A 24,237-nucleotide genomic window follows, 5' to 3' on the forward strand; every position below is an offset into this window, starting at 1 on the left:
CTGCCAAAAAAAACAAATTATCTGCTTTTTACACCATCAAACATTATTGATCACTTTCCTTTTTTGGTTGAGAAAATGACCAACCGTTAAATTTTTTCACATGGTGACTCATAAACTCCGGGAATTGTGTAGCATATTTTTGCTTCAATAACTGCCGACATCTAAGATTGTTCATGCCTTTCATCTATATTTGTCCAAGCCTTTCAAAAACAGACTCGCTATCGCGACGTGTTTGTAATGCAAAAATTGGTGTAGAAAGTTGTTATCTCACCATAGTAATACTTGCGCATTTGGTGTGAGTTTAAAGACGGTTAAATAACCGCGTCGGCAACCAACTATGCAAATAATTGCAGCATTTATTGTAATTTTTATGATGGTAGAAATAATAAAGTATCTTCGCCATTCTTTGAAGATCTTTTTAAAGTATGATATATCAAAACTAATTTTGCATACGAAATAAATGAACAATTTTGAAAAATTGGTTTGTCCTCTAAGTTTTAAAATTTCTCCACATTTAAAAAATGTACAAAAAAATTACACACATATTTCCTACAAACATCCCCATAATAATCTAGCATTAATTACACCTTTCAACCCCACCCCACTCCAACCTAACGTTACACATTCTTAGGTCGAGGAAAGTTTGGTTAAAAAGAACTAAAAGCCGCCAAATTTATCGAAATTAAAATTATTTTAAGATTTCTTAGAGATTTCAGCACTTAATAAAGTTTTTCTAACGGGATATTTCGACCACCGAAAACGGGATCTGGCGATAGGTTCTAGAAGCCAACCAAAGTTACATGTTAAGTAACAACCTCCGCTCTGTGATATCGGGAGATTAATTCCGCTAGTATTTTTCTAATACAAGAATCTACTTACGTTACAGTTCCCGTAGGTGACCCGAAATCCCCCAAGCACTCCACGTAGAATAACAGTTTCTCCCTGACGTCGAGAGTTCTGCTCTGTTTGATGAGAGAGGGAGCTGATCCCTTCACCAGTCGCATCGGGGGTGACGTCACAGATGCTCCGTCTAGAGCTAGGAATCGACAGGAGTAGTTGCCATATACAGCGTCTGAAAAAGTAAATGCATACACAGTCGGAAATGAAGACGTGATCGTGAAAAGTTAATAATGGGGGGGGGGGGGGGGGCTGTTAATTTCGTGGGGGGTGGGGGGGGGGGGGGAGGATGGGGGGCTGTATTGCGAAAGACTCCAAAATTTACCTTCAACTTTAGTTATATGAAGAAGAGCAGCAGTTACAGAGTGGGTGTCCGTGTCACCCGAAAACTGTCGTCCGTTGAAGTACCAAAACAGCTTGGTTCTCAAGTCTTCTTCTGTACTTGGCTGGAAAAAAAAACAATAATTTTGTTATTTTTATTCGCGCATCTTACTCACTGCATCTAACAACAAACAAAATTTACAGGTTTAATTTTCTGTTATTAATTATTTTTAACACTGCCGCTCGATAAAATTATGAGGAATGACGATAGCCGAGATACTATAATAAGTTTTTCTATCAGAAAAAAGGGAATTCAAAAGAACAGATTAATCTTCCACGAAACAACGATTTCTTTTGACTGACGTGAACTCATAACAGTTTAAAACCGTATACAAAATGGGGCATAACTACAAGGTCAAGAGGGTTAAAAGTCTATATTATCCTAAAACAGCATGCAGATCTTAAAGGTCAATGCTCTAAAAAATCTTTTCCACTGGATACCAATGAGGTCAATAAGGTCAATTTCATGACGCGTAGTCTCATGCTGCTCAAAATGTTGTCTAAAAATCAGTGTTTATAGTAAGTCCCATAAAGTTGCAACGCAAGCGAACAATCGAAAAGCTCGGGGCATGCAAATGGGCCGTGTTTTGCTAGATATCTCCATGTTTTAAATGTGAAACTTTGACCTTTGAAACGTTCGATAGCATTGGAACTTTATGGGACTGTCTATAACATAACAATTAAAATGAAGAACTTCCATGGTTTTAAGATATTTTGAGATGGATGGGATTTTGTTACAAGCTGAAAATTGAACATACAACAAAGACTGAAATAGGAAATTAATGAAAATGGTTCTAATGTCATCAAAAGCTTGCAAGATAACCGTCGAATTTCAACTAGGGCAATTTATAGAATGAATTTTTTAGATGATTCCAATCTGTACAACAAATTTAAACAGCTCTAGAAAAAAATTTAATTGCCTTGTAAATGACACCAATACACTAAACTAAAGTTCCTATAGTTCCTATAGTCCCACAAAGCTGCGACGCTACCGAGCATTTCAAAAGGGCAAAGTCCAGGTTTAAAACATGCAAATACAGGCATCTTGATGTTCATTTGAATACCTGCAGAATTTTGACAGCTCGAATGCGTTACCAGTGAAATTAAACTTGAAACATCTTGATAGAAAGTTTATTGAAACTTGACAAATCTTGATAAGATCTTGTTAGGATTATTGGTGGGGAAAAGTCAAGATATGTGCGGACATGCAAGATCTTTGCAAGAAATTCAAAAATTAAGATTTTGATACGATTAACAAGAAAGAATCTTCAAGATCTTGGCAAGATTTGTCAAGTTTTAGGGATTTGAAAACAAGAAATAATAAGATTATGCAAGAACTGTCGGAAAATTTTCTCTTGCCTTCTTAATATAGTTAGTTCCACAATGTTGCAATTGCAACTTTGCGGAACTAGCTATAAGAGGCCAAGGTCAGACTGTACCTGATATTTTGAGAAGTCAAGGGGACATGATAGCGTGTAGGAAGATCCAGGGGTCACAGAATAGTAGGGTTTGACTGGGTTCACATCGAAGGAGAAGTCTTTCAGAGAGACTGTCCAGACCAAGTCAGCTATAACGAACAAAAGAAATAGTTTCTGCATTTTTACGTTATTTAACCGAAATACTAAAAACCCAATGTACCTAACCATTCAACGCCTTATTACTCAATCGTTTTTTCTACCTGTGCTAAATAGTCTTATGGAGCAATTTGTTTGTAGGTATAAAAGATTTTTGTCTTGACACAGGTTTCGTTTGGTAAGTCTGAATAAACCCACTCTTCTCTGAATGCTCATTTTACAACCGCTAATGCATTGCGTTAAAAACTTTTCTTCAAAGCTTCCATCGTTTTTGCAGGATAATTAATGGTCATAAGGCGGTTGCTGAAAATTTATCTCACAGAATCTTTTAAGACCTTGCAGGATTCTCATCCACTCTCGTTTATTGACTCTGGTCTATTGATTCGTTAGGGAACTTTGAAAGTTTTTTAGCATTTGAATAAATTACGGAATCCAACAGAACATGACAAAAAAAATCAGTTGCTATCAAATACGGTCGCATACTCAAGGTGTATGTGTGTATATGTCCACAAACTAGAGAAAACGTGACTTTTCCTTTCAAAGTGTTTTTAGGCAGATTAAATACCTAATAGTAAAACTTTTCACCCAGCAGGGCTATTGCATTTGTAGGCGTATTATAGGCATTAACATCTGAACCACGTTGCCTGTTTCTGCCTCATTTTTTGAGAAACGGGGAAACTGTGATGCTAGCCCCAGTGACGACTTTATTGAGGAAATCTTAAACTAGCATTTGCTGCATTATTTTACAGCTCTCATAGTTTAGATCTGAACTAGCGAGGGATATGGAACTTTAAGAAAAAAGTTTTGAGACGTAACTTTTTGGCCAACTTCTGCCATTTTGGAAACTTTTCTATCACTTTCTTTTTTATCCTTTGAGTATCGTTTTGCTACCAACATCAACAAACATAGCTTGGTGTTGACAAAATACAGCCGTGAAAGAGCACGATAAAAGAAAGCAAAAAAGATAAAACAATCATGGCTGGCATTCATGAAAAGGTAACGCTCTTGTAGGAAAGGTTCTTGTAACGTTTCCTTACAGCTTGGGACGCCAGTTTCCTGGCGATTTCATCATTCTCTGTTTTTTTTGCTACTTTCGAAAATTTCAATTTCACATGAATTTCGGTTGATCGTGATAAAAATCAAATTTTTATTTGACTAGTTCAAAGTCATTATTCAAATCATTTTTCTGAATTCAAAACTGATTCTTCCATTTAATATGTGAATTTAAAAATTCAGCCCTGAAGTGTCCTGGGACTAGGGTCCGCGCAGGTAAGAAAAATAGTAAAAAAGTGCTCTAATCAAGTATTAGTTGTACGAAATAATTCTACTGAAAATGGTATTGAAGCTGAGGGCCAATAGGTTTTGTATTCATACCAAATAGTGTTTGCTCTTAGCAAATCTTGTAAACAATGACTAAAACATTTTGACTCCACTATCGGCTGATCATTTTTATTAGCGTTTTCTATCTCGAAATTCACTACAGAACGTAATGTACGGATTTTTAATTTTGGAAAACTGTTTTTGGAGAAAATCTATCTACGTCTTTAAAGACGGCAGTTAAACTGAAGAATCACTCGTTATACAATATAAGAATTTTACATTCAAGATAACAAATTTTTTTGGACAAATACAAGCTTTATAAAATCAAGTCAAACAAAAAAATTTTGTTGCTTAGGTTTTATGTGGTTTAAATCTTTGGAAGAAAACGAAAGCAAAAAAATTCCAACAAAATTAAAAAGCAGCCGATTTTTTCAAAGCCAAAAATCTGTAAGATTTGAAAGCGCAACATATTTCATTGTGGTACATTTAACCATTGCATATTTAAAATAATAATAATCAGCTACAGGATTACTTGTAAATTTATGAAAACTGAAAAATTCCGTAGACATTGCTGTTCAAAGAATCTATTTTCAAGGAAGAACATCAATCTGGGTAAAATATGAAGATGTCACAAAAGTAATCGATTTTATTGAAATTGGAATATTAAGAAATCTGTTTTAATTTCACTGAAAGCATTTATACATAATTATTGTCTTCTTAAAAGGTGATGCACTGAAATGGAGTCATTTGGTCTATTTCTTGTAATTTGGGTTGTCCATAACACTGAAACTTTCCTTAACTAAAGATATCCCAAAAAAATCCGCGCACGAACAAACCTGAACCTTTTTGATTCTCTAATTAATTGAGATATTGAGATAGCAAAGCATGACTCAAGAATCTCATCGGGATCTAATAAATGCAGAAAAATGAAAAATGACAGAAACGTTAGTGACTAAAAAGTTTTCAAAAATGTAATAGAAAAAACATCGAAAAAATTTAGAAAGATGGTCTGAAATGACGATCTAAGGTAGGGAGTTTAGTTAAATTCAGCTAACCTAAAATGAAATGGAATCTTATATTACTGTACGTGCAACCCATGAGTCGTATAACTAATCTAACTTTATTTAATTCAGAGGTGATTTAATTTGTTCAACAAAATTTTTTTAATATCACAGCAACATTTTAAAAAGTGTCCTTAAAATAGTGTCTTTTCAAAATACTGAAAGTAACACAAAACAAAAGTGCATTAAAATCAACTGCAAATTTCGTGCTTTGGAAATTAAAGATTAAAACTCGAAGAAGGCTTTATAAATGCAACTTCAATTAGAAATGCAATTTTCAAAAACAAAATAATCTTTACAACTCAAAATCTATATGAAAATAACTACAAAAAAGCACATATATTGATGATTGATTGCAAAGAATGAGGAAAGTTGTTCAGGAAACAAAAAATTTGAAAAAAAAATATTTGTCGTGAAAAAACGTATTTAAAATTAATTTTCTCGTATTTTATTTTTGATTCATGAGGTTTTTATCTTTTTGTTTTTCGAAGTGTTTCTTGAAAAATACCACGCCGACCAAAATTTATCTCAAATTTTAGTCTCTAACTGATGTAGTGATTGCAGAAAGAAAATAATTGCTCCGACCCCCACTTTAGTGGGGAGGGAGGAACAATATACTCAAATGGGTTTCTTTGTTCAGTCAATTTTGGCCGATCGATATATTCATCGTAGAGATTTGTGAGTCGAATCATTAAAAAGCATGGACATCTTGAAAATGGATATTTTTGAATTTTTGAAAGACATTTTTGAATTTTTACGAGGAGTTATCGAGGTTTAAAGTTTTGCGGATATTCGACAATTTTTATTCACAATTTCCATAATTTTTGCCAAATTTTGGCGCAAATCCGAATAAAAATATGTTACAATTTTTAACGGTAGAGTGGTGTTTTTGTTACCATTAGAGATCAAAGAGCGTTGCTGATTTGTTTGATTGGAGGTTTTGTTGGCTTAAAATTTGAGCAATATTTTCAAATTTCAGACGATTTTCATCAAAAGTTGAACAAAATAAGCTTTTTTGGCTCACTTTCTCCAAATTTGCCGAAATTGGAGACCTAAAAACCTCTGAAACAATCTCCGTAAAACCCAAAAGAGAGTTAGTTGAAATCTGGCTGCCTATAAAAGTCTTCTGATAGAATTCTAATCAGAAGACTTCTAATAAAGTCTTATAATAAAAAATTTGCCGTTTTTTTAAAAATTTAAATTGATAATTATACAATAAGTATCATTCTTTTTTGATCATTGAAAAATTTCAGTTATCAGTTGGTCTATTTCGCAAATATTTAAAACACTTGGGTGGTTTCTGGACGCGCGCCAAAATCAGGGATACGTTTGATATCATAATGGATGCTTACAATCGGAAAATTTGAAAACTTTTTTAATGCTGCCTTTTATTCAAAAATATTTTGCTGTTACTATTTTTTAATGCTAATTACTGACAGAACTTTCAAATCATGGCTACATTTATGACAGCTCCCATTTGCGTAAAAATGAGTCCAAATGAGGGTATAATTTGTTTCCAGAGAATCTAATAGTTTGTTATGGCTCTGATGAAGAGTTTTAGTACACTTAGACTGAGTAATAATTCGAGCCAATCAAAGATCCAAGTGGTTTCTTCAAGAGGTCTAGTTGAACCTCTACTGTGCATTCGGTTGTTATCTATTGTCTCTTATGATATTGAAAATAATTGTTTTACGAAAATATCAGTGATTTTTTGAAATTGTCAATACTTTTATCTTATTTCTGTCTACCTATAGATTATTCTCAAGAAAATTTCGTTTAATGTTTTTTTTCCTATAGGATTAAAACAAAACCTTTGTCACATACAAAAAGAAATCAAATTCCTGGTTTTGGGTGCTACGAGTTTTCGTACAAAAATTTGTGATTTTAGCTGTTGTTTGCGTTTCTTTGTAAGTTGACAAAATACTTAACAATCAAACTGAAAAAATAATTGCAATGTTCTCAATTGAATTTATTTGCTGTTTTCATAGCCTTAAGGACTGCGATACCGCTCTTTTGAAGAGTTTATTATAGTTTTTTTACTTTTGCTTTGTATTTGTTGTTAGTATTTGTTGTCGTGTGGCAAAATTTGGGTAAAGGTCTCATTGGCCAACTATAGATATATAATAACTGATATCAACATAAAACTTATGGTTTCATTGACTTTTTATTTATTTATTTTGAAAAAAAGTTAAAGTTTTCTTCCATTTCTCCATTTTCGTTCTGATTTTCGTCTTTTTTTTCGTATTTTACTACATTGTATTTTTATCCTAAATTAGCGTCATTATTGAAAGATCTCCTTAATTTTGTTGATGAATCAATCAATAGTTTTCTGCTAAGTAAAGGTTTTGACTGATGTCTTTAGGGACTATACAAATTGTTTCAGAAGAGTTTTGGGAGTTTTAGATACTTTCTAGTTTTTGTGGTTTTTTTGTTGTCATTTTGAGATAGTCGTATCACAGAAAAACTTCGTTATGCTCAAGAAAGACGCAAGTGAAGATTGCATTTTCCCTCGGTTAATAACTTATAAAATTACGGGCTTTAACACTGTGGTTTTTTAAAGTTGTTTGTGAAGTTCCTTAGTTGTGCTTGTATTCAAAGATATTCTGTAGCCCTATAAGTTACGATCACTAATAACAGGCGCAATTTGCATTCATAGAAGTTGCAAAATAAAGTGTCTACTCATTTAGTGGTTAGCTTATGTTGGCCGTGAATTATGAAATTATTTGTCAAAAAAAGATATGGGATTTCTGGGCTTTGCCAATCTTATTTCTGTCAGTTTTTTTTAGTATCTCTATAGATGAGTCAAAACCCTTATCCAATGAACTAAATCACAATAATGGGCGGTCTTCTGGCCATTTGAAAAAAAAGCAATTGAAAAGTGTAAATGATCTTAGTGAACAGGTTAATGTTTAGTTGGCTGGGACACCGTTTTTGGGCAAATTTTGAATTTTTAGTTTTTGACTGCTTTTTTCGTTCTTTTTCTAGTCATATGACACATCCTTGATAATGAAAGGTCTCACTGATTCTCTCATTTTGAATAAATGAATCTAGCAATGATTTCAGTTCATGCACATTGTTTCTAATCAGTTTGACATTAATTTTTTGAAAAAAGCCACGGTTTATTAAACTTTGCTCTTTTGCTCATTTTTTGTCGACTTGGTAACAAGTCGCATTGACGAAAATTCCCATATTTCCTTTCTAATGAAGTACAGTTTAATCTTGTTTATCTGATGCCATTTTGATTTGATTATTAATGTTTTTGAAAAATGGACAACAAGTTTTGGTCGTAATTAATATTTTAATTATTTGATTTTAACGCCGTCTTTTCTGGTAGTCATATTAATGACAGGTCTCATCGATCCTCTGATGTAGATTGTTTTATTCATTTAGTAGTTTGTTGAACGGTATGTTATTTTTTAAAATCTCTTCCTCGTTTGGTAGACAATTAATTGGAAAATGTAGATGAGCGGGGTCGGAACTTTATGTGCAAACGCACATTACCGAGCCTCCTTGTTCCATTTAGATATATTCTGCGTTTTCCTCAATTTCTCAACTTTTCGGTTGATAAGCAAATGACTCATTTTAAGTACAGTTTTGACTCTATACGAGCGCTTCCTGTCGAGATATTACAATTGAAAATTGATAAAGAATTTCTTACCATGAAGCGACGAAAATAGCACCAATAGCACCAGAACCATGATAAGATAATACAAAAGCACGCCCGCAAATTTAAAAACTGAGAGTAATATATTAACTTTTACGGTAACTGTCTGAATAAATTTGTAAAATCGGACACACCACAATTATGCAAATAGAAACAAATTTTAAAGAAAAGTGAAAGCAAAAAATCCGTTTGGCGAGCGTTGAATAGTTGTAAAATGTATAACTGTAAAATATAGGCAGGCTAGCGTATACACAGTAAGGGATATTACAATAAAATATCCATGTTTTTTTTTGCTTTTCCCAGTAAATTTCTCCTTCGCTCTGTGAAGACGGTGGATTAAAACATGGAAATTCACGCTGGGGGAAAGGAATTGAATTTCTTCAGTCGGTCTGTGGTGAGTTGAATTTTTATTTTTTTTATCTCGCTGGACTTTTTTTTCTGTTCACAGATTAAATCGGTGTCTTGCCGTGAACAAAAAGGATGTAATCATATATTAAAATTCATTGGATGATTTCATTTCCATTTGAAATTGCACGTACTTTAGTGTTGTTGATGACTAATACATTCATAAATTACATTTTCGCGGACAATTTTCCTTTTCCAAGTTTTTTTCCTTGTAAATTATATCCCTCGCTTTGAAAACAAATAACACAGAATGCAAGGAATTAATTCAACGCAGGACTGGCGTTATGATAACAGGTAAATTTTACAATCAACGGTGGAATTACTCGAGTAAGGAAATGTATTGTAAATGGGGTTGTAATTAATACCGTTGATGGAAGGAAAGAAATAAAGGATTTCTAAAGACAAATAATGACAACAAATTTATCCTAGGGAAAATAAACAATAGAGTGAAAACAATATACTGCAATAAATAAGATATGGCGTATGATTTTAGGATTTATTTTAATTGAACTTGACAAGCTGAAATCATAAATACGTCATATATTGTCGCGCGAATTAATTTTTGTGCAATCACCTGAAATTTTGGGTTAATTTGATAAAATCTGGTCCAGTTTTCTCCTCGGCTGAAACAAAGCAAAATAAATTAAAATACTGATTAATCTGAACCGAAAATTGGAGAAAATGAAAAATGAAAACTATGCGAATCTTGACAAAAATTTGGGATAAGAGGAGGATTAATGTTAGATTTTTGGTCAATTTTAAGTTCAAATTTTGGGTATTAATTCCACAAATTTTTGTCGCAGGTGGAAATTTTGGAGCCGTTGGGAATTAAAATTGTGAATTTCTTTAATGGCTTTTCAGCCTTTTAGCGACAGATAAGATCTCAAAATTGCGTCAAAAATGGGCTTACCAAAGCGCTACAAAATTAACCAAGTGTAGCTTCAAGATCAGGGCAAAATTTGGTGGCAAATTTGGGGGAAATATAAAATCTTCCTACTTGCGTGAAATAACAGAACTGTTGTGAATTCGATTAATGGTGTTGGTTTGGTTTCGTAATAGCTATGATAAGAAATAAGTTGGTTTTATAACTAACACCATGTTTGGTTTTGGTAAAACGTCGGTCCAGTAAAAGTCGTAAAGTAACACATACAAAAGCTTTGGTTTTAATTCATGTCCAATTCGGACTTGTCTTTTTCTATTGCGAAATACACTTGAGTTAATCTTTGAAACAGGCGCTTTTAGGGAAACTTTTCACGCGTGGAAGCACGAAATTTGCTTTATGCTAAAGTTGGTACGCTGAAATGTTTACAATACATAAAATTGATTAGGGTCTGACCCAAATTTATTTGGCCCGAAAACGAGACAAATTAGCCCTAAACTAACGTTCAATTGGCATAAGAATCCTTTCGATTAGCCTAATATTTTTTTATGGAATCTTACTAACCATAAAACGGACCAATATGGAAAATTACAAATGACAGCAAGTTCATACTACGGAGATTTTTACAAACTATTATTGACTATTTTGGTTGGTTTTTTATGGTTGGTAAATTGGTCCTCCCGGAAAATCTACACATTATTGTCAAAGTCATCAACAAAATTCGTTATTTTTTTTCTACAAAATTTTCTAATTATTTGACACAGCTCCACAATACCGACCCTTCAATTTTCGGAGATCCCGAATGAGAATTATATTTTCCAGGTTAACCGCGTTTAGATTAAACTTTAGGTTAAAACTGCAGCTTTATATCTAGATTAAACGATTTAATTTAGAAACCTTAACCAATCCTACCGTTTCTTTCGAACTGGGCCAAACCAAATATTTCGAAAGATAAATACCCTAATTAATCATGGCCAAAAGGCTATACAGTATCATATCGACGTGCGACTGAGAAATGTTTACTAACCTGAGTTAAAGATTAACTAATTCATAATCTTTACGGGTTTACAATCCAACTTTAATGAATGCTTTGCTTTGATGATAATGAATTTAATCATGCAATGAACCGCCGCAATAAATTATTATAGAAAAGAAATAGAAACTTGAATTATTCATGACTTGGTTTTTTTGTTAAGAAAGAGGAAAAACTTTATGATGTAGGCAGTTTGTTCTAGTTAATAAATTTATAAATAGCATATTGCAAATTTTGTCATAAACCAAGTGTTATGAACTGATAAATTACTAAAATAATAATAGTATACACGAGTGGAATGATTTTAAAAGGATATTCTAACTTTCTAAAGTAAGTTTATTTTAAAGTATGTTTATTTATAGGATAGCCTATTTAATGACTTATTTAAGATGAGCTAAACAGCTTGATTTTGATTTTGATTGACATTTGCCATAAGAGCAAGTAAAATACAAGAGCAAGTATATAAGCAAGATCAATTACAAATTATATCCATCTTTTATTTTTTTTAAATTTTAAAATTCTGCTGTCAGAATTGCGTAAATAATTAGCTCTCACTTAAAGAAGGAACTCAAATTGAACCGTATCAGCAAATCTGCGCATAATTAATTTTACTTTTCTAAATTTATTGTTTGCTAAATTGTCCGGAAATTGCAATAAAAGTAAGTTAAATACTCTACCGCAGTGTTGACATTTTCGATAAAGTATTTTCATTTGATTTATTTTGTTTTCCAGTTCATTGTCAATTGAAATATATTTCCGGTTTTCGGTAAACATTTTCAGACATAGATTCTTTGATTTCCTGTTGCATAATGAATGCTCAGTTAACAAAACAGTCTGCAAAAATAAAAGTTGGTTTCATATTTTTGCGGTCGCCTGAATTTTTTCGAAACAATCAGCAATTTTTACATGCTGAATGTATGCTGAAATTAACAAAAAGCTAAGTTTTTTTGTGCTTCGAAAATAAAGTTCCAGCATTACTTTGAACAGCTGATAATGGTATGAAACAAGGTGGTGCCATGAAAAGGAACCAACTGAAATCTTTGCTTGAGAAAAAAACGTGAAAGCAAAGGACCAGACTTTATCTAGCTTCAAAATAGATTGACAAAATTCTGCAATAATAATTAAACTAACATCCACGAATTTTCTCTTCAGTTTTTGTTGTCACTAATCCAAAAACGGAAACAAAAAAGGAGGCTCGGTAATGTGCGTTTACACATAAAGTACCAACCCAGCACATCCGCATTTTTTGGCATAATGAGGAACAGAACGAAAACCCCCAAAAATTCGAGTATTTTTAAAAAAAGAAGTATATGAAGAAAAAGATTGCCTCCAACGTAAATAACTCTTTAGAGTAAAAAATGTCGCATTAGATTGATGAGATTAGCCATTATTAGGAAAAGAAGTCAAGTTGAACATCAATTACATCTAAAACTTTATGTCCTTTTTTAATAAAAAGGTCAAATTTTTTTAAAAACAAGTTCAAAATAGCGTCATGTAAAACTTAAACTAAAAAAAAATGAAGTGTGCTTCATTAGAATAGATATGGGTTGACTCCATAATAAGGCTCGGTAACAATTATACAAAAAGGAACAAAAAACAGCAAAGTTGAAAAATTGGCATATATTTTCAAAAACAATTAATTTCAAAGTTATGCAAACCAATAGATAGCAATTGAAAATATCCAACATTTTTATGATCATAAACGTCTATAGAAAAAGGCATTTAAACTTGCCATTATTCAATTTTTTATGCGGTTACAAAAAGAACAATAAACAAACAAGTTAAAGAGATAACAAACAGAAATTAAATTAAAACCTGACAGAAAACGCTGTCGAAGATGTAAAGCGATATTTTGCTCCTCGAAAAATGTTCAATTGAGCATCCTCAAACGCCAATAATGTGGAATGCAACATCTCATTAATGAAAGTAGTAAGAAGTAGACAAGAAAGGAGAAAAAATGGCAAAAATTAGCAACACTATGTAATTTTCGAAAAAAACTTTTTTCAAAGCCATGAAAGCCATTAGCTACAAAATGAAATTGCTAAATTGTCTCTTTTATTCGTCCAAAAGTAGCGCTTGAGACTGTATGTATTCAGAATGCGTCTGACCTCTACAATACGATTGTCAAATAAGGACAAACACAAAAAATAGATTAATTTTTTGTGAAGAACATGTGTCGATGACGGTAATTTCATAACTAACTTTAAAAACATTTGGTTTTGTACAGTCGCACTTTCCCTCGACCAGAATAATGCCATAAGTGATCTGTTTTTAACGAAACTGGTTAACAACTTGACAATAAAGAAGAATCATTCGAAGTAATCAAGTATTTTTTTTGTTTTTGAAAACAATTGTTTTCAAAGTCATGAAGGCCGTCAGATATCTACTCAAATCTCAATACAGGCTCATTTGTTTATTCATAAAAAGTCAGTGAGACCTGTGATTGTCCAAGAATTTTCATTCGACTGAAAAGACAAAGTAAAAACGACAGTTGAAGGCAAATTTAAAAAAGCAAATAAATTCTTCGAGACTAGGGTGTCGAAGCCGTTAAAACCATAAACTATGCTTTCAGAAAATTTTATAGATTCATGTGTGCTATATTTTAACGCCAATGCTGTTTTATGTGAGCTGAGAGTAATTTGATTATGTAAAAATAGGTGAAAAATGTGAAAAATGGGCCAATGCCAAAATATCAAAAAAAATGTGAAATCTATTTAAATCAAATTCAGAACACACTAACTTAAAGCGTTAAACCGGGAAACAATTAAACTTGAATTTAGTAAAAAGCAGAAGAAAAAGCATTCTTTCTTTGCTAACAATGAGCTACAATTTGACCACATTAGCAAAATATTAGTGTCAAAGTTCAATAAGCCATTGTTTATTTAAAAACATTTTTAAAAGTTAAAATGACCATAATCTTTCGAGTAAAGAAGCTAGATTTTATTTTGGAACTGTTTAGGAAACCAAGTTGACTATCAGCTGTGAGCTCTGGTTTGAATTGTTCTTTCTTTAATTAACATAAAAAAGGTCGAATTTCTTTTTAAAGAACGAAGGATTACAATCTGAATTACATTTAGGTTGTAACAGTTTCAAGATTGAACCAAAATATTGTTGTTCCTCCATTAAAAAATTTAAAAAATGTTGTTTCTCCATTAAAACCCTCACATGCTTCGAAAATTACAGATCTAGATAAATTTTTAGTCAAAAATCATTAGAATTGCTGCGTTTTCGATAATCATAGAATATAGTTAGCAAAAAACCGCAAAATTTTAATTCCAGACTACTATTAATGGAGTAAAAGTAGAGATAGCATTCTTGGTAGTTTACAATAATTGTGCTAGTTTTTTTGGTGTGTACTTCCGGCAAATTTATCAATGTGGAGTAAAGGAGCTTATCTCGTGCAACTTTTTATGAAAAATTCTGAATTTTGAAATTTTTAGCCAAAATTTTTGTCAAGAAATTAAATAAAAAATAGTAAAAAATACTTTTTTACCTTAAAAAGTAAAATCAACAGTACAATTGCCGACAAATTTGTCATGTTTTAGCAAAATTTCCGGAAAATGTGAATAAAAATGACACAAATTGCTCTAATGTTTACAAAATTTAAACCGCGATAATTCGCTCTAGAAAACAAAATTCAAAAATCTTTTAAATTCCATATTCTACGCTGGACAGTCTTATCACTCACAATGATACCACTCACAACTCTCTACGATGAATAAATCGATCGGTCAAAATTTTCTGAACGAAAAAAAAAACCCATTTGAGTATATAGTTCCTCCCCCCTCAAGAAGGGTTGGAACAAAAACAAGACGACAAATGAATTTCCAAACATGGAGACGTAATTTCGCATATTTAACTTGTTTTCTTAAAATAGATCGATTCTCAAAAGTTTATCAGCAATTCAGAACATTGAACTGACAATCTCCGGTAAAGTAAAATGAACGATGATATGCGCACATATTGCAACAGTAGCGTCGTTTTTTGTCGTTTTTGTTTTTTTTAAATTGAAAATAAGGTAAAGTAGAGTCTTCCCTTATCACGAGGCGAGTCGGCGGACTTTTTGAAAAGCCATATAAAGTCAAAGGGGACAAATAATGTTCTTGGTTACATGGCTGATGACCATGGCAAAAATATAGAGCAATTATTTTTATCAGTCTAGCCGAAATATTTCTATAAACCAAATTGTGTTTGCGCCATCAGGCCTCAAAACTTACCAATTTACAGCTATCTTTAAAAACAGGTACCAGAATAGAAGTCGATTATAGCTTTAATGGTCGAGTCAAACTCAACAGCAAAAATTGAGATCGAGCCAAAGTTAAGACGCTGTTTAATGGTGAGCAAAATTTGATGAGTCCAAATCGCGGACATCAATTTCAGTTATGTTAGAATATTGATTAAACTATAGTCTTAAACTTAGTGAGAATTAGAAAGAAAGTTTGACTTACCAGATTAGAAAGACAAGCAATATGACTTCGATCAAAGAAATTATATAAATGAATCGTCAAGAAATGGTGCTGAGAATCAATATTCGGTTCAAATTGGTGAATCTAGATAACTATTATTAGAGTTAGATTAAGTGATGTAAAAGCTTCCCAGCATGTTTTAAAAGATGATGATATCTCCGGAAGTGTGAATGAATTCTTAGAAAAGTGCAAATGCATTCCATTTATGGTTCCCTTTGCGACTGATTTGCAGAAGCAAACCATATTGGGTAACCTTTGCGACCCCCACTATAAATCACGGTGCTAAGATTAGTTTTGTATCTTGACTTTTTCACACTGATAATGGGTATATATACAGCTGATTTTTGAGTCCTTTTTCATCCCCAAATTCAAATCACCATCTTGATCTGATAATCAGATCTCTCCTGTAAATCTCTAAATTCTTCTGTAAAATATCATTTTGTTATCCTCTCATTTTTTGAGAAATTAATTTTTTTACTTAGTTAAAAATGATTTTTATTCCGCTTGCGAAATTCCATAACCCAACAGGTTATGGGCCCAGCAATTTTCTAAGTCATAAAATTGATTTCCAAAACAAAACCAATTTGTTGTTGACAGTCATAATCCTTTTCTGCTTAGTACTTAGTTGTTTAGTTCTGCTTAGTTGTTTTTCTTTTCACAACTGCTTTGCCTGCTCAAACTTCAATGGATCAACAGACAGTGAAGCTGCTGACCTACACAGGAAAGGCACAGGACTTTCCAATCTGGAGCACAAGATTTGTGGCGATGATGCAGACGAAGGGACTCTACTAATCACTACTGGGGACAGAGGAGCAACCCAATGAGCCTGCGCCACTGGCCAATGGGGCAACCAATGATGAGAAGAAGAACGACAAGGTGCTGAAGGATGCATATGAGAAGGAAGTTGCAGACATCAAGGAGAAACGGAACAATGTGTGGTGCCATTTGGCACTGACTCTAGATGCAACAACCCTCATGCTGATGAGACATGACTGTGTGGGAGACGACGGCATTGGAGATGGAGCAAAGGCTTGGAAGCTTTTGCAAGAGAGATTTCAGAGTGTGGAGACGCCGACAGTGGTGACTTTAGTGGCACAGTTTGCTCGACTGCAGCTCGAGGATTCTGAGGATTTGGACAGCTTCTTCATCAGAGGACAGGAGTTGCTCACAAGGCTACAAGAAGCAGGGGAAGCAGTCTCAGAGACCCTCTTCAACGCCTTGGTCCTCAATGGTCTGCCAATGAGGTATGAAAGTTTTGTTATACAGGAAAGCTTCAACCCGGCAACGAACTTCACAGAGTTGAGGAAAAGGCTGCAGAACTTTCATGAGAGCACGGTGCAGAGACACAAGGGACAAAGTGGTTCAGTGGCACTGGCAGTGAAGCGTGACTTCAAGAAGGGACCCAAGAAAGGAAACTGCTTTGTGTGTGGGATCCCTGGACACTTTGCCAAGGACTGCAGGAAGAAGGAGACAGCACAATGCAGCAAGTGTGGTGAGAAGGGTCACCTATACAGGGCATGCAAGAGACAAAGAGATGGAGGCAAACATGAGTTAGTGGCAATGGGTCCAACATTGGCTACACCAGACGAGGAATGCTGGGCAGCTCTTGCCCAGGGGAAGACAGCAGGCATGCTAGTAGACAGTGGTTGTACAGATCACATAGTGACGAACATCGATGCGTTCCTGGACTTTGTGCCCATTCAATCAGTGGTCAGAAATCCCAACGGAGAGGCTTCCAGGGTGGTGGGCAGAGGCTGTGTGAGGATCAGCATACCCTCAAACAAAGGGGAATTCCAATGCGAACTCAAAAATGTTCTGTGTGTGCCGGACTATTCTTCAAACCTCCTATCAATCTCAAGATGCACGGAGTGGGGACATAGCTTCACTTTCGAGAGAGGAAACAGCTGCATGAAACTCCAGAAGGGAACTCGGGTAAAACTGACACAAGAAAATAATTCGTTTTACTTACCCTGCAGCGTTCTAGAATTCAAGATGAGTTCCAACAGCGTGAAACTTGACAGTGCAAGGAATTGGCACAGACGATTGGGTCATTTGAATCAAGCGGATGTGGTTAGGAATGCACCAGAAACAGTGGGGGAATTCGATGATGTATGCAATGTGTGTGCATTGGCCAAGATCACAAAGACTCCAGTACCAAGATTTGCAGAGACCCAAGCATAAGAGAAGCTGGAGAGGGTGTTCACAGACGTGATGGGACCTTTCAGAGTAGAGTCACTGTCAGGGTTCCGGTTCTGCATAGTGTTTGCAGACCAGTACACGAAGTTAGTGTTTGTGGACTTGCTTAAGGCAAAGAGTGAAGCACTGGCCAGCCTGAAGAAATTTGTTCTCAGTGTGGGGACGCCCAAGAAGCTGAGGCAAGACAATGCGAAGGAGTTTCTCTCAGAGCAGTTCAAGACGTACTGCTTAGATGCAGACATTCTACAGGAAAAGACCATACCAGAGACGCCACAACAGAATGGGTTAGCTGAGAGGTGCAACAGGACACTGCTGGAGATGGCAAGATGTTTGCTCATTGACTCAGGACTTCCCAAGATGATGTGGGGAGCAGTAATTCTTCACGCAGCAAGGATCAGAAACTTGGTTGTGAGACGAGGAGAAGAAAAATGCCCAGCAGAGCTGATGAGAGGTATAAAACCTAAGCTTTCAATTAGTAAATTATCTATTTTTGGTTGCACAGTCTTCATGAGGAAGAGGGACAGAGAAGTCAGCAAACTTGAACCCAAGGCACTGGAAGGAAAGTTTGTGGGTTACACTGAAGGAGAAAACGGATACCTGGTGTACATACCCAACACACGCAAGGTGATGGCAGTTCGAGATGTGATCATCAAGGAGTCTGAAGTGTGCTCAACCCCTGACAACAAAGAAACGGCTGACCTACTAGATGATGGGTCGGAACTGGGAATCTGGCACCCAGATGATGGTCATCAAGATGACGACAACAGAGAACGACAGGACACATCTACTGCAATAAAGGAGGAGTGGCATGACGCAGGGAGCGTGAATACTCAAGAAACAACACTGAGACAAGAAGCCTCGGATGTTGGAGAAACAGCACTAGATGAAGGATCTACTGCAACAAGAGGGAGTTACAGAGACTCAGAGTCACTGGAAGACAGTGACACAGAAGACTTCTCACAGTTAGAGACAGTTGGCTTCAATGAAGATGCACTGGAATACGCGGACAGAGCAGAGCCCAGACGAGGGACACGAGCAAGGAATGTTCCGCAATTTTTTGGAGAAGTCAGGACCCATCTTGCTGTGACTGAGGGCGACTATGTGGAACCCAAAACAGTCTACGAAGCCAAGCAAGGTGACGATTGGGACCAGTGGCACCGGGCAATGAAGGACGAGGTCAAGGCACTCCAAGACACGAGACTTGGAACCTAGTGAGACCACCCACAGACAGGGACGTCATACCGAGCAAATGGGTCTACAAAGTAAAATTGGGACCCAGTGGTCAAGTGGACAAATACAAAGCGCGCTATGTGGCAAAAGGCTTCAAACAAGTGGAAGGACTGGACTACTTTGAGACTTTTGCGCCTACCTGTAAGCCAGAGACATTCAGGATTCTACTTCAGCTATCAGCGAAGCAGGGCCATGTGATGCACCAATTTGATGTCAAGACTGCTTTCCTGCACTCACCAATCGAGGAAGAAGTGTATCTGCAACAGCCACAGGAGTTTGTAAAACGCGGATCAGATGGGAAGAAGTTAGTATGTCGACTAAATAAATCAATTTATGGTTTGAAACAGGCTGCTAACAACTGGTACAAAGAGCTGGCAAACTTCCTACTGAGACAGGGGTTCACCAGAAGCAGGAACGATCACTGCTTGTTCGCAAGATCAGAGGCAGAGGATCACACCTTCATCTTGGTCTGGGTTGACGACATCATAGTAGCATCAAGAAGTATGACAGTGGTCTCTGATGTCAAGAAGGCACTAGAAGCAACCTTTCACATGGAAGACAGAGGGAGACTACACTGGTTTCTGGGTCTAAGAATCAGACGAGAAGAGGGCAAAGTCACAGTCGACCAAGAACGCTACATAGAAACAATGCTTGAGCGGTTTCAAATGGATCAATGCAAACCCTCAAGAACTCCAGCTGATTTGAATTTGAAACTTCAGACAGCACAGATCAGAGACGAAGAAGTGGACCAGAGGATCTACAGAAGCTTGGTTGGATCATTTCTGTATCTGGCCAAACAGACGAGGCCAGACATCATGTCCACAGTCAACATTCTGTCCAGACACATGAATGCACCTACCAATCAATACTGGATGTGCGTAAAACGACTTCTGCGATATCTTCAAGGTTCAAAAGATTTAAAACTTACTTACACAAAAGAGGTTAGTTATGATTTAGTGGGGAAAGTGATGCAGACTGGTCTGGAGACGTGAACGACGGAAAATCAACAACGGGCTATTACTTCAAGCTCAACGGACGTGGCGCAGCACTCAGCTGGGGTGTCAAGAAGCAGGCCACAGTTGCTCTTTCTTCATAAGAAGCAGAATATCAGGGCATGGCAGCAGCAGTTCAGGAAGCACTTTACCTGGAACAACTTCTAGAGGATTTTAGCATCCAACAGAAACGTCCAATAGCAATTGGAGAGGACAACCAAAGTTGTATCAGACTCTGCCAAAACCCAGTCATGCACAAAAGGAGCAAGCACATCGAAACAAAGTTTCACTTCATTCGTGACAAGACTGAGGATGGGACTATTTCAATTCATTGCGTCCCTACAGACAAAATGGCAGCGGACATCTTCACAAAGTCCTTACCCGTTTCGAAAGTGGAAACATTCAGAGCAGTTTTGATGGGAGCAGACTCTACGCAATCAGCTCAAGTCTGAGTGGGGGTGTTAGAATATCGATCAAACTATAGTCTTAAACTTAGTGAGAATTAGAAAGAAAGTTTGACTTACCAGATTAGAAAGACAAGCAATATGACTTCGATCAAAGAAATTATATAAATGAATCGTCAAGAAATGGTGCTGAGAATCAATATTCGGTTCAAATTGGTTAATCTAGATAACTATTATTAGAGTTAGATTAAGTGATGTAAAAGCTTCCCAGCATGTATTAAAAGATGATGATATCTCCGGAAGTGTGAATGAATTCTTAGAAAAGTGCAAATGCATTCCCTTTATGGTTCCCTTTGCGACTGATTTGCAGAAGCAAACCATATTGGGTAACCTTTGCGACCCCCACTATAAATCACGGTGCTAAGATTAGTTTTGTATCTTGACTTTTTCACACTGATAATGGGTATATATACAGCTGATTTTTGAATCCTTTTTCATCCCCAAATTCAAATCACCATCTTGATCTAATAATCAGATCTCTCCTGTAAATCTCTAAATTCTTCTGTAAAATATCATTTTGTTATTCTCTCATTATTTGAGAAATTAATTCTTTTACTTAGTTAAAAACGCTTTTTATTCCGCTTGCGAAAGTCCATAACCCAACAAGTTACACATTCAATTGATGAAATTCTATTAAATCGAGGCAATATTTTACGGCTTAAATCGGACTCGAACCGTCTTTTAATGGCTAATAGTAACTGCTAGTGGTCCTTTCAGAAGTCGAGGCCTCGACTGGGGTTAAGTTTACTACTAAAATAACAAAAAGCTATTATTCCAATGTTTGTGCACTTCATTTTAAAAACATTAGTTTGTTTAACGTTCAAAACATCAGTGAAAAATTTTTTCTTAGCTTGTCACAAAAAATTGGACGTTAGCATATTTATTCAGCAGCATTCTTTTGAAATTTTTTTTACAACAAAGGGAATATTTTAAGCACTACAGCAATGCCAGGAATTTTTTCATAAACCAAATTAATTTCTCATTGCGAACACTACAAAGCTTAACTTTTGGAAGTTATTTTAAAATATTTTTCCGGTTTAGGTGGTTCTTAACAACTAAATATATCACATATTTTTTACGCAAAGGATATGATGAACATTAACAAATGACGATGGGAATCTGGTCCGGTATAAAGACCACAATTGGTAACGATTCTTTTTTGATGTAAGAAAATGTGTCTGGAATTTTGAGATCACTTTATGGAAAAAATTATCCATTAAGCTTTCATCGACGTTTTGCTGGAGCAAACGGATGAGACTGACATCACTCTGGTTCGATGAACAAATATTTTACTTAATGTTGGCAAATAATTTAAAAATAACATACTCGGTAAGTATTTAAGCCTCTCATCCATTTTTTACACAACAACGCCGGACTTAAAAAAATAAGCTCTAAATAACTAATTTGTTGAAAATCAGCAAAGGGTGACATCCAGAATGACATCAGACATGTGTACGAAGCATAATACTTAATTTTCTAATAATAATATAATCTTTAATTACTGGTGAAAAACTATTAAAAAAATCGTTTTTGTTTTTCACTAATCAAGATCTACTCATGCATTACACAAAAAAATCAAACATGTGTTTTTATTCACTTCACATAATGTTTAAGTCTATATGAAACAAAGAGGCTCGGTAATGTGCGTACGCACATAATGTTCGGACCCCGCTCATACACGTTCTTGACTTAATTGGCTTAGCAAATGATGAGATAGAAAACTTTCAAAAACATACTCGTCGTTGAGCAAACAACCAATGAAATACGATAGGCCACGCTAGAGGGCCGACGAAAGTTGTTGATAATAGGACTACTAGGAAGGACAATAATAAAAATCAAACAACAAACATTATTTACGACTAAATATCGATGTCTATAATAAAAAAATCATAACAAATCAACCTCGCATCAGATAAAAACCAAAACAAAACAATTTAAGCTATACTCCATTGGAAAAGATATGAGACCTGTCCCCAATGCGACTGGTTAACAGTTCGAAAAAAAGAGCAAATAGGTGCGAAGTTCAAAACTACTTTTCCCTTTTGAAAAAATTAATCTTTAAAGTTATTAACACACTAGATTTCAACTGAAACCACTAAAATGTTCATTTATATCTACATAAGAAAAAACCGAGACATTTCGTTGGCCAATGTTCAAGTGCTTAAAATTTCAAAGCCAATGGGATCAACGATTATTGCAATAATATAAAAAAAAACAAAAAATCTTTGAAATGTACAAATATATAAAAATGTAACATTTTATGAAATCTCGTAGTAACAGTAGTAGCAAAGCCACGAAACAAATGATTGAAGCTAAAACCGTTGTAAATTATAGCTCACTCGAAACGGGTTGTGACATGTGTTTACAAGGACTGATCTACAAATCGACCGAAAAACTAATTAAAAAAGAAGCTGAAAAACTCAAATTTATAATTGAAAACATATTTTCAAAAGTCATAACAGACTTAGGATTACAACAGAAAGCGATGGATTAAGTGTCAACACCAAAGGGAGCGAATTGGGCTTACTAATAATGAGACTAAGTCACGAGCCCAAAAAATCAAATACAAAGAAGCCAAAACCTGTCAGGAGCCCACAAAAATCAAATAAATAAAGAAGCCAAAACTGCAATTTTACGACGTAACACTGTTGAATTCACTATAATTATAAAATGCTACCTGAAAAAACTGTAAATCATTATTTTCCCTTCATCTTAATATCAACGAGACTTCCTTATATAAAAGTACTACTTAGAAATGGCATCAAAAAGAAACCCAAAAACTGAACAGTATAGAAATCTCGAAAACTTTTATGAAACTAAATGCTGAAAGCAATCAGTCACAACGTATAAGGAGGCGCCAAAAAAGTGTTTGAATCACGAAAAGTAATTGAGACTTCTAATAAGTGAGATTGAGTTGCATGGCGAAAAAAATAAAAGCAAAAAGGAGACTGCTGAAAAGATCTAACTTTTTTTTTAAATTTAAATTGAAATTCATTAAAACGGGCAGCTATAATTTGAAATCTTCAACTAGATTCAGTTATACGTCTTGAGAAAGCAATTAGGATCAATTGTTATTGGGTATATGGCGCACATCAACAAAAAGAAAGACAAACATGGGCAAAAATGCCACAAAGTTTTGCGAGATGACTGTGTCTCAGCTCAAAAAGCATAAACTATTCAACAATAACAATTAACATATCCCTCTAACATTTTTCTATCGTTGTGCATTTTCCCTACAATGCCTTCTTTTGATTGGGAATAATATAATAATTCGACAAAGAAACAAAATGAACTCATAAAAATTGCAACTTTGATCAAAAATGAAAGGAAAACGGAAAACGCGTAGTACCAAAATAAAGAAACCATTAGTTGAATATAAAGCCGTTGCCGACATTAATTTATAACTCACAGGAAGTCTATTTCGGTCTGTTTTTACTTAGACTACGCCCGTTGAGAGAAATTATATAAAATAATGGCAAAGTTCAAAAATTCAACGATATTTTCTCAAAACAATATATATAAAATCATAACACACAGTTGATAACAACAGAAAAAAATGTCTAGGTTCTTTTATGCATTCTAAAAACTAACTGGATCTTTGACTGGGGACACTAAATCATTGTTCTACAAAAAGTATAAGAAATGAATGCAAAGTGAAAGAAGTCCAAAAACTT

General features: G+C 34.9%; 1 protein-coding gene across 10 annotated transcripts in view; it reads right to left on the reverse strand.

Moving 5' to 3' along the window:
* LOC142350842 (neogenin-like) overlaps positions 1-24,237 on the reverse strand; it is a 97,374-nt gene that overhangs the window by 60,740 nt on the left and 12,397 nt on the right. For 8 of the 10 annotated variants that reach the window (XM_075402812.1, XM_075402810.1, XM_075402808.1 and 5 more), the window contains 4 exons: positions 8,892-9,925; positions 2,718-2,845; positions 1,223-1,343; positions 880-1,072 (listed from right to left, as the gene is read on the reverse strand). In XM_075402812.1, the coding sequence (XP_075258927.1) occupies positions 880-1,072; positions 1,223-1,343; positions 2,718-2,845; positions 8,892-8,931 (482 nt within the window). In that variant the 5' untranslated portion in view covers positions 8,932-9,925. Of the gene's footprint in view, positions 1-879; positions 1,073-1,222; positions 1,344-2,717; positions 2,846-8,891; positions 10,595-24,237 lie in introns of those variants that run through there. The other 2 variants (XM_075402806.1, XM_075402805.1) reach the window with 2 other exon arrangements.

Source organism: Convolutriloba macropyga, chromosome 12 (assembly GCF_964194025.1).
Source record: "Convolutriloba macropyga chromosome 12, txConMacr16.3, whole genome shotgun sequence".
NCBI lineage: Eukaryota > Metazoa > Xenacoelomorpha > Acoela > Convolutidae > Convolutriloba > Convolutriloba macropyga.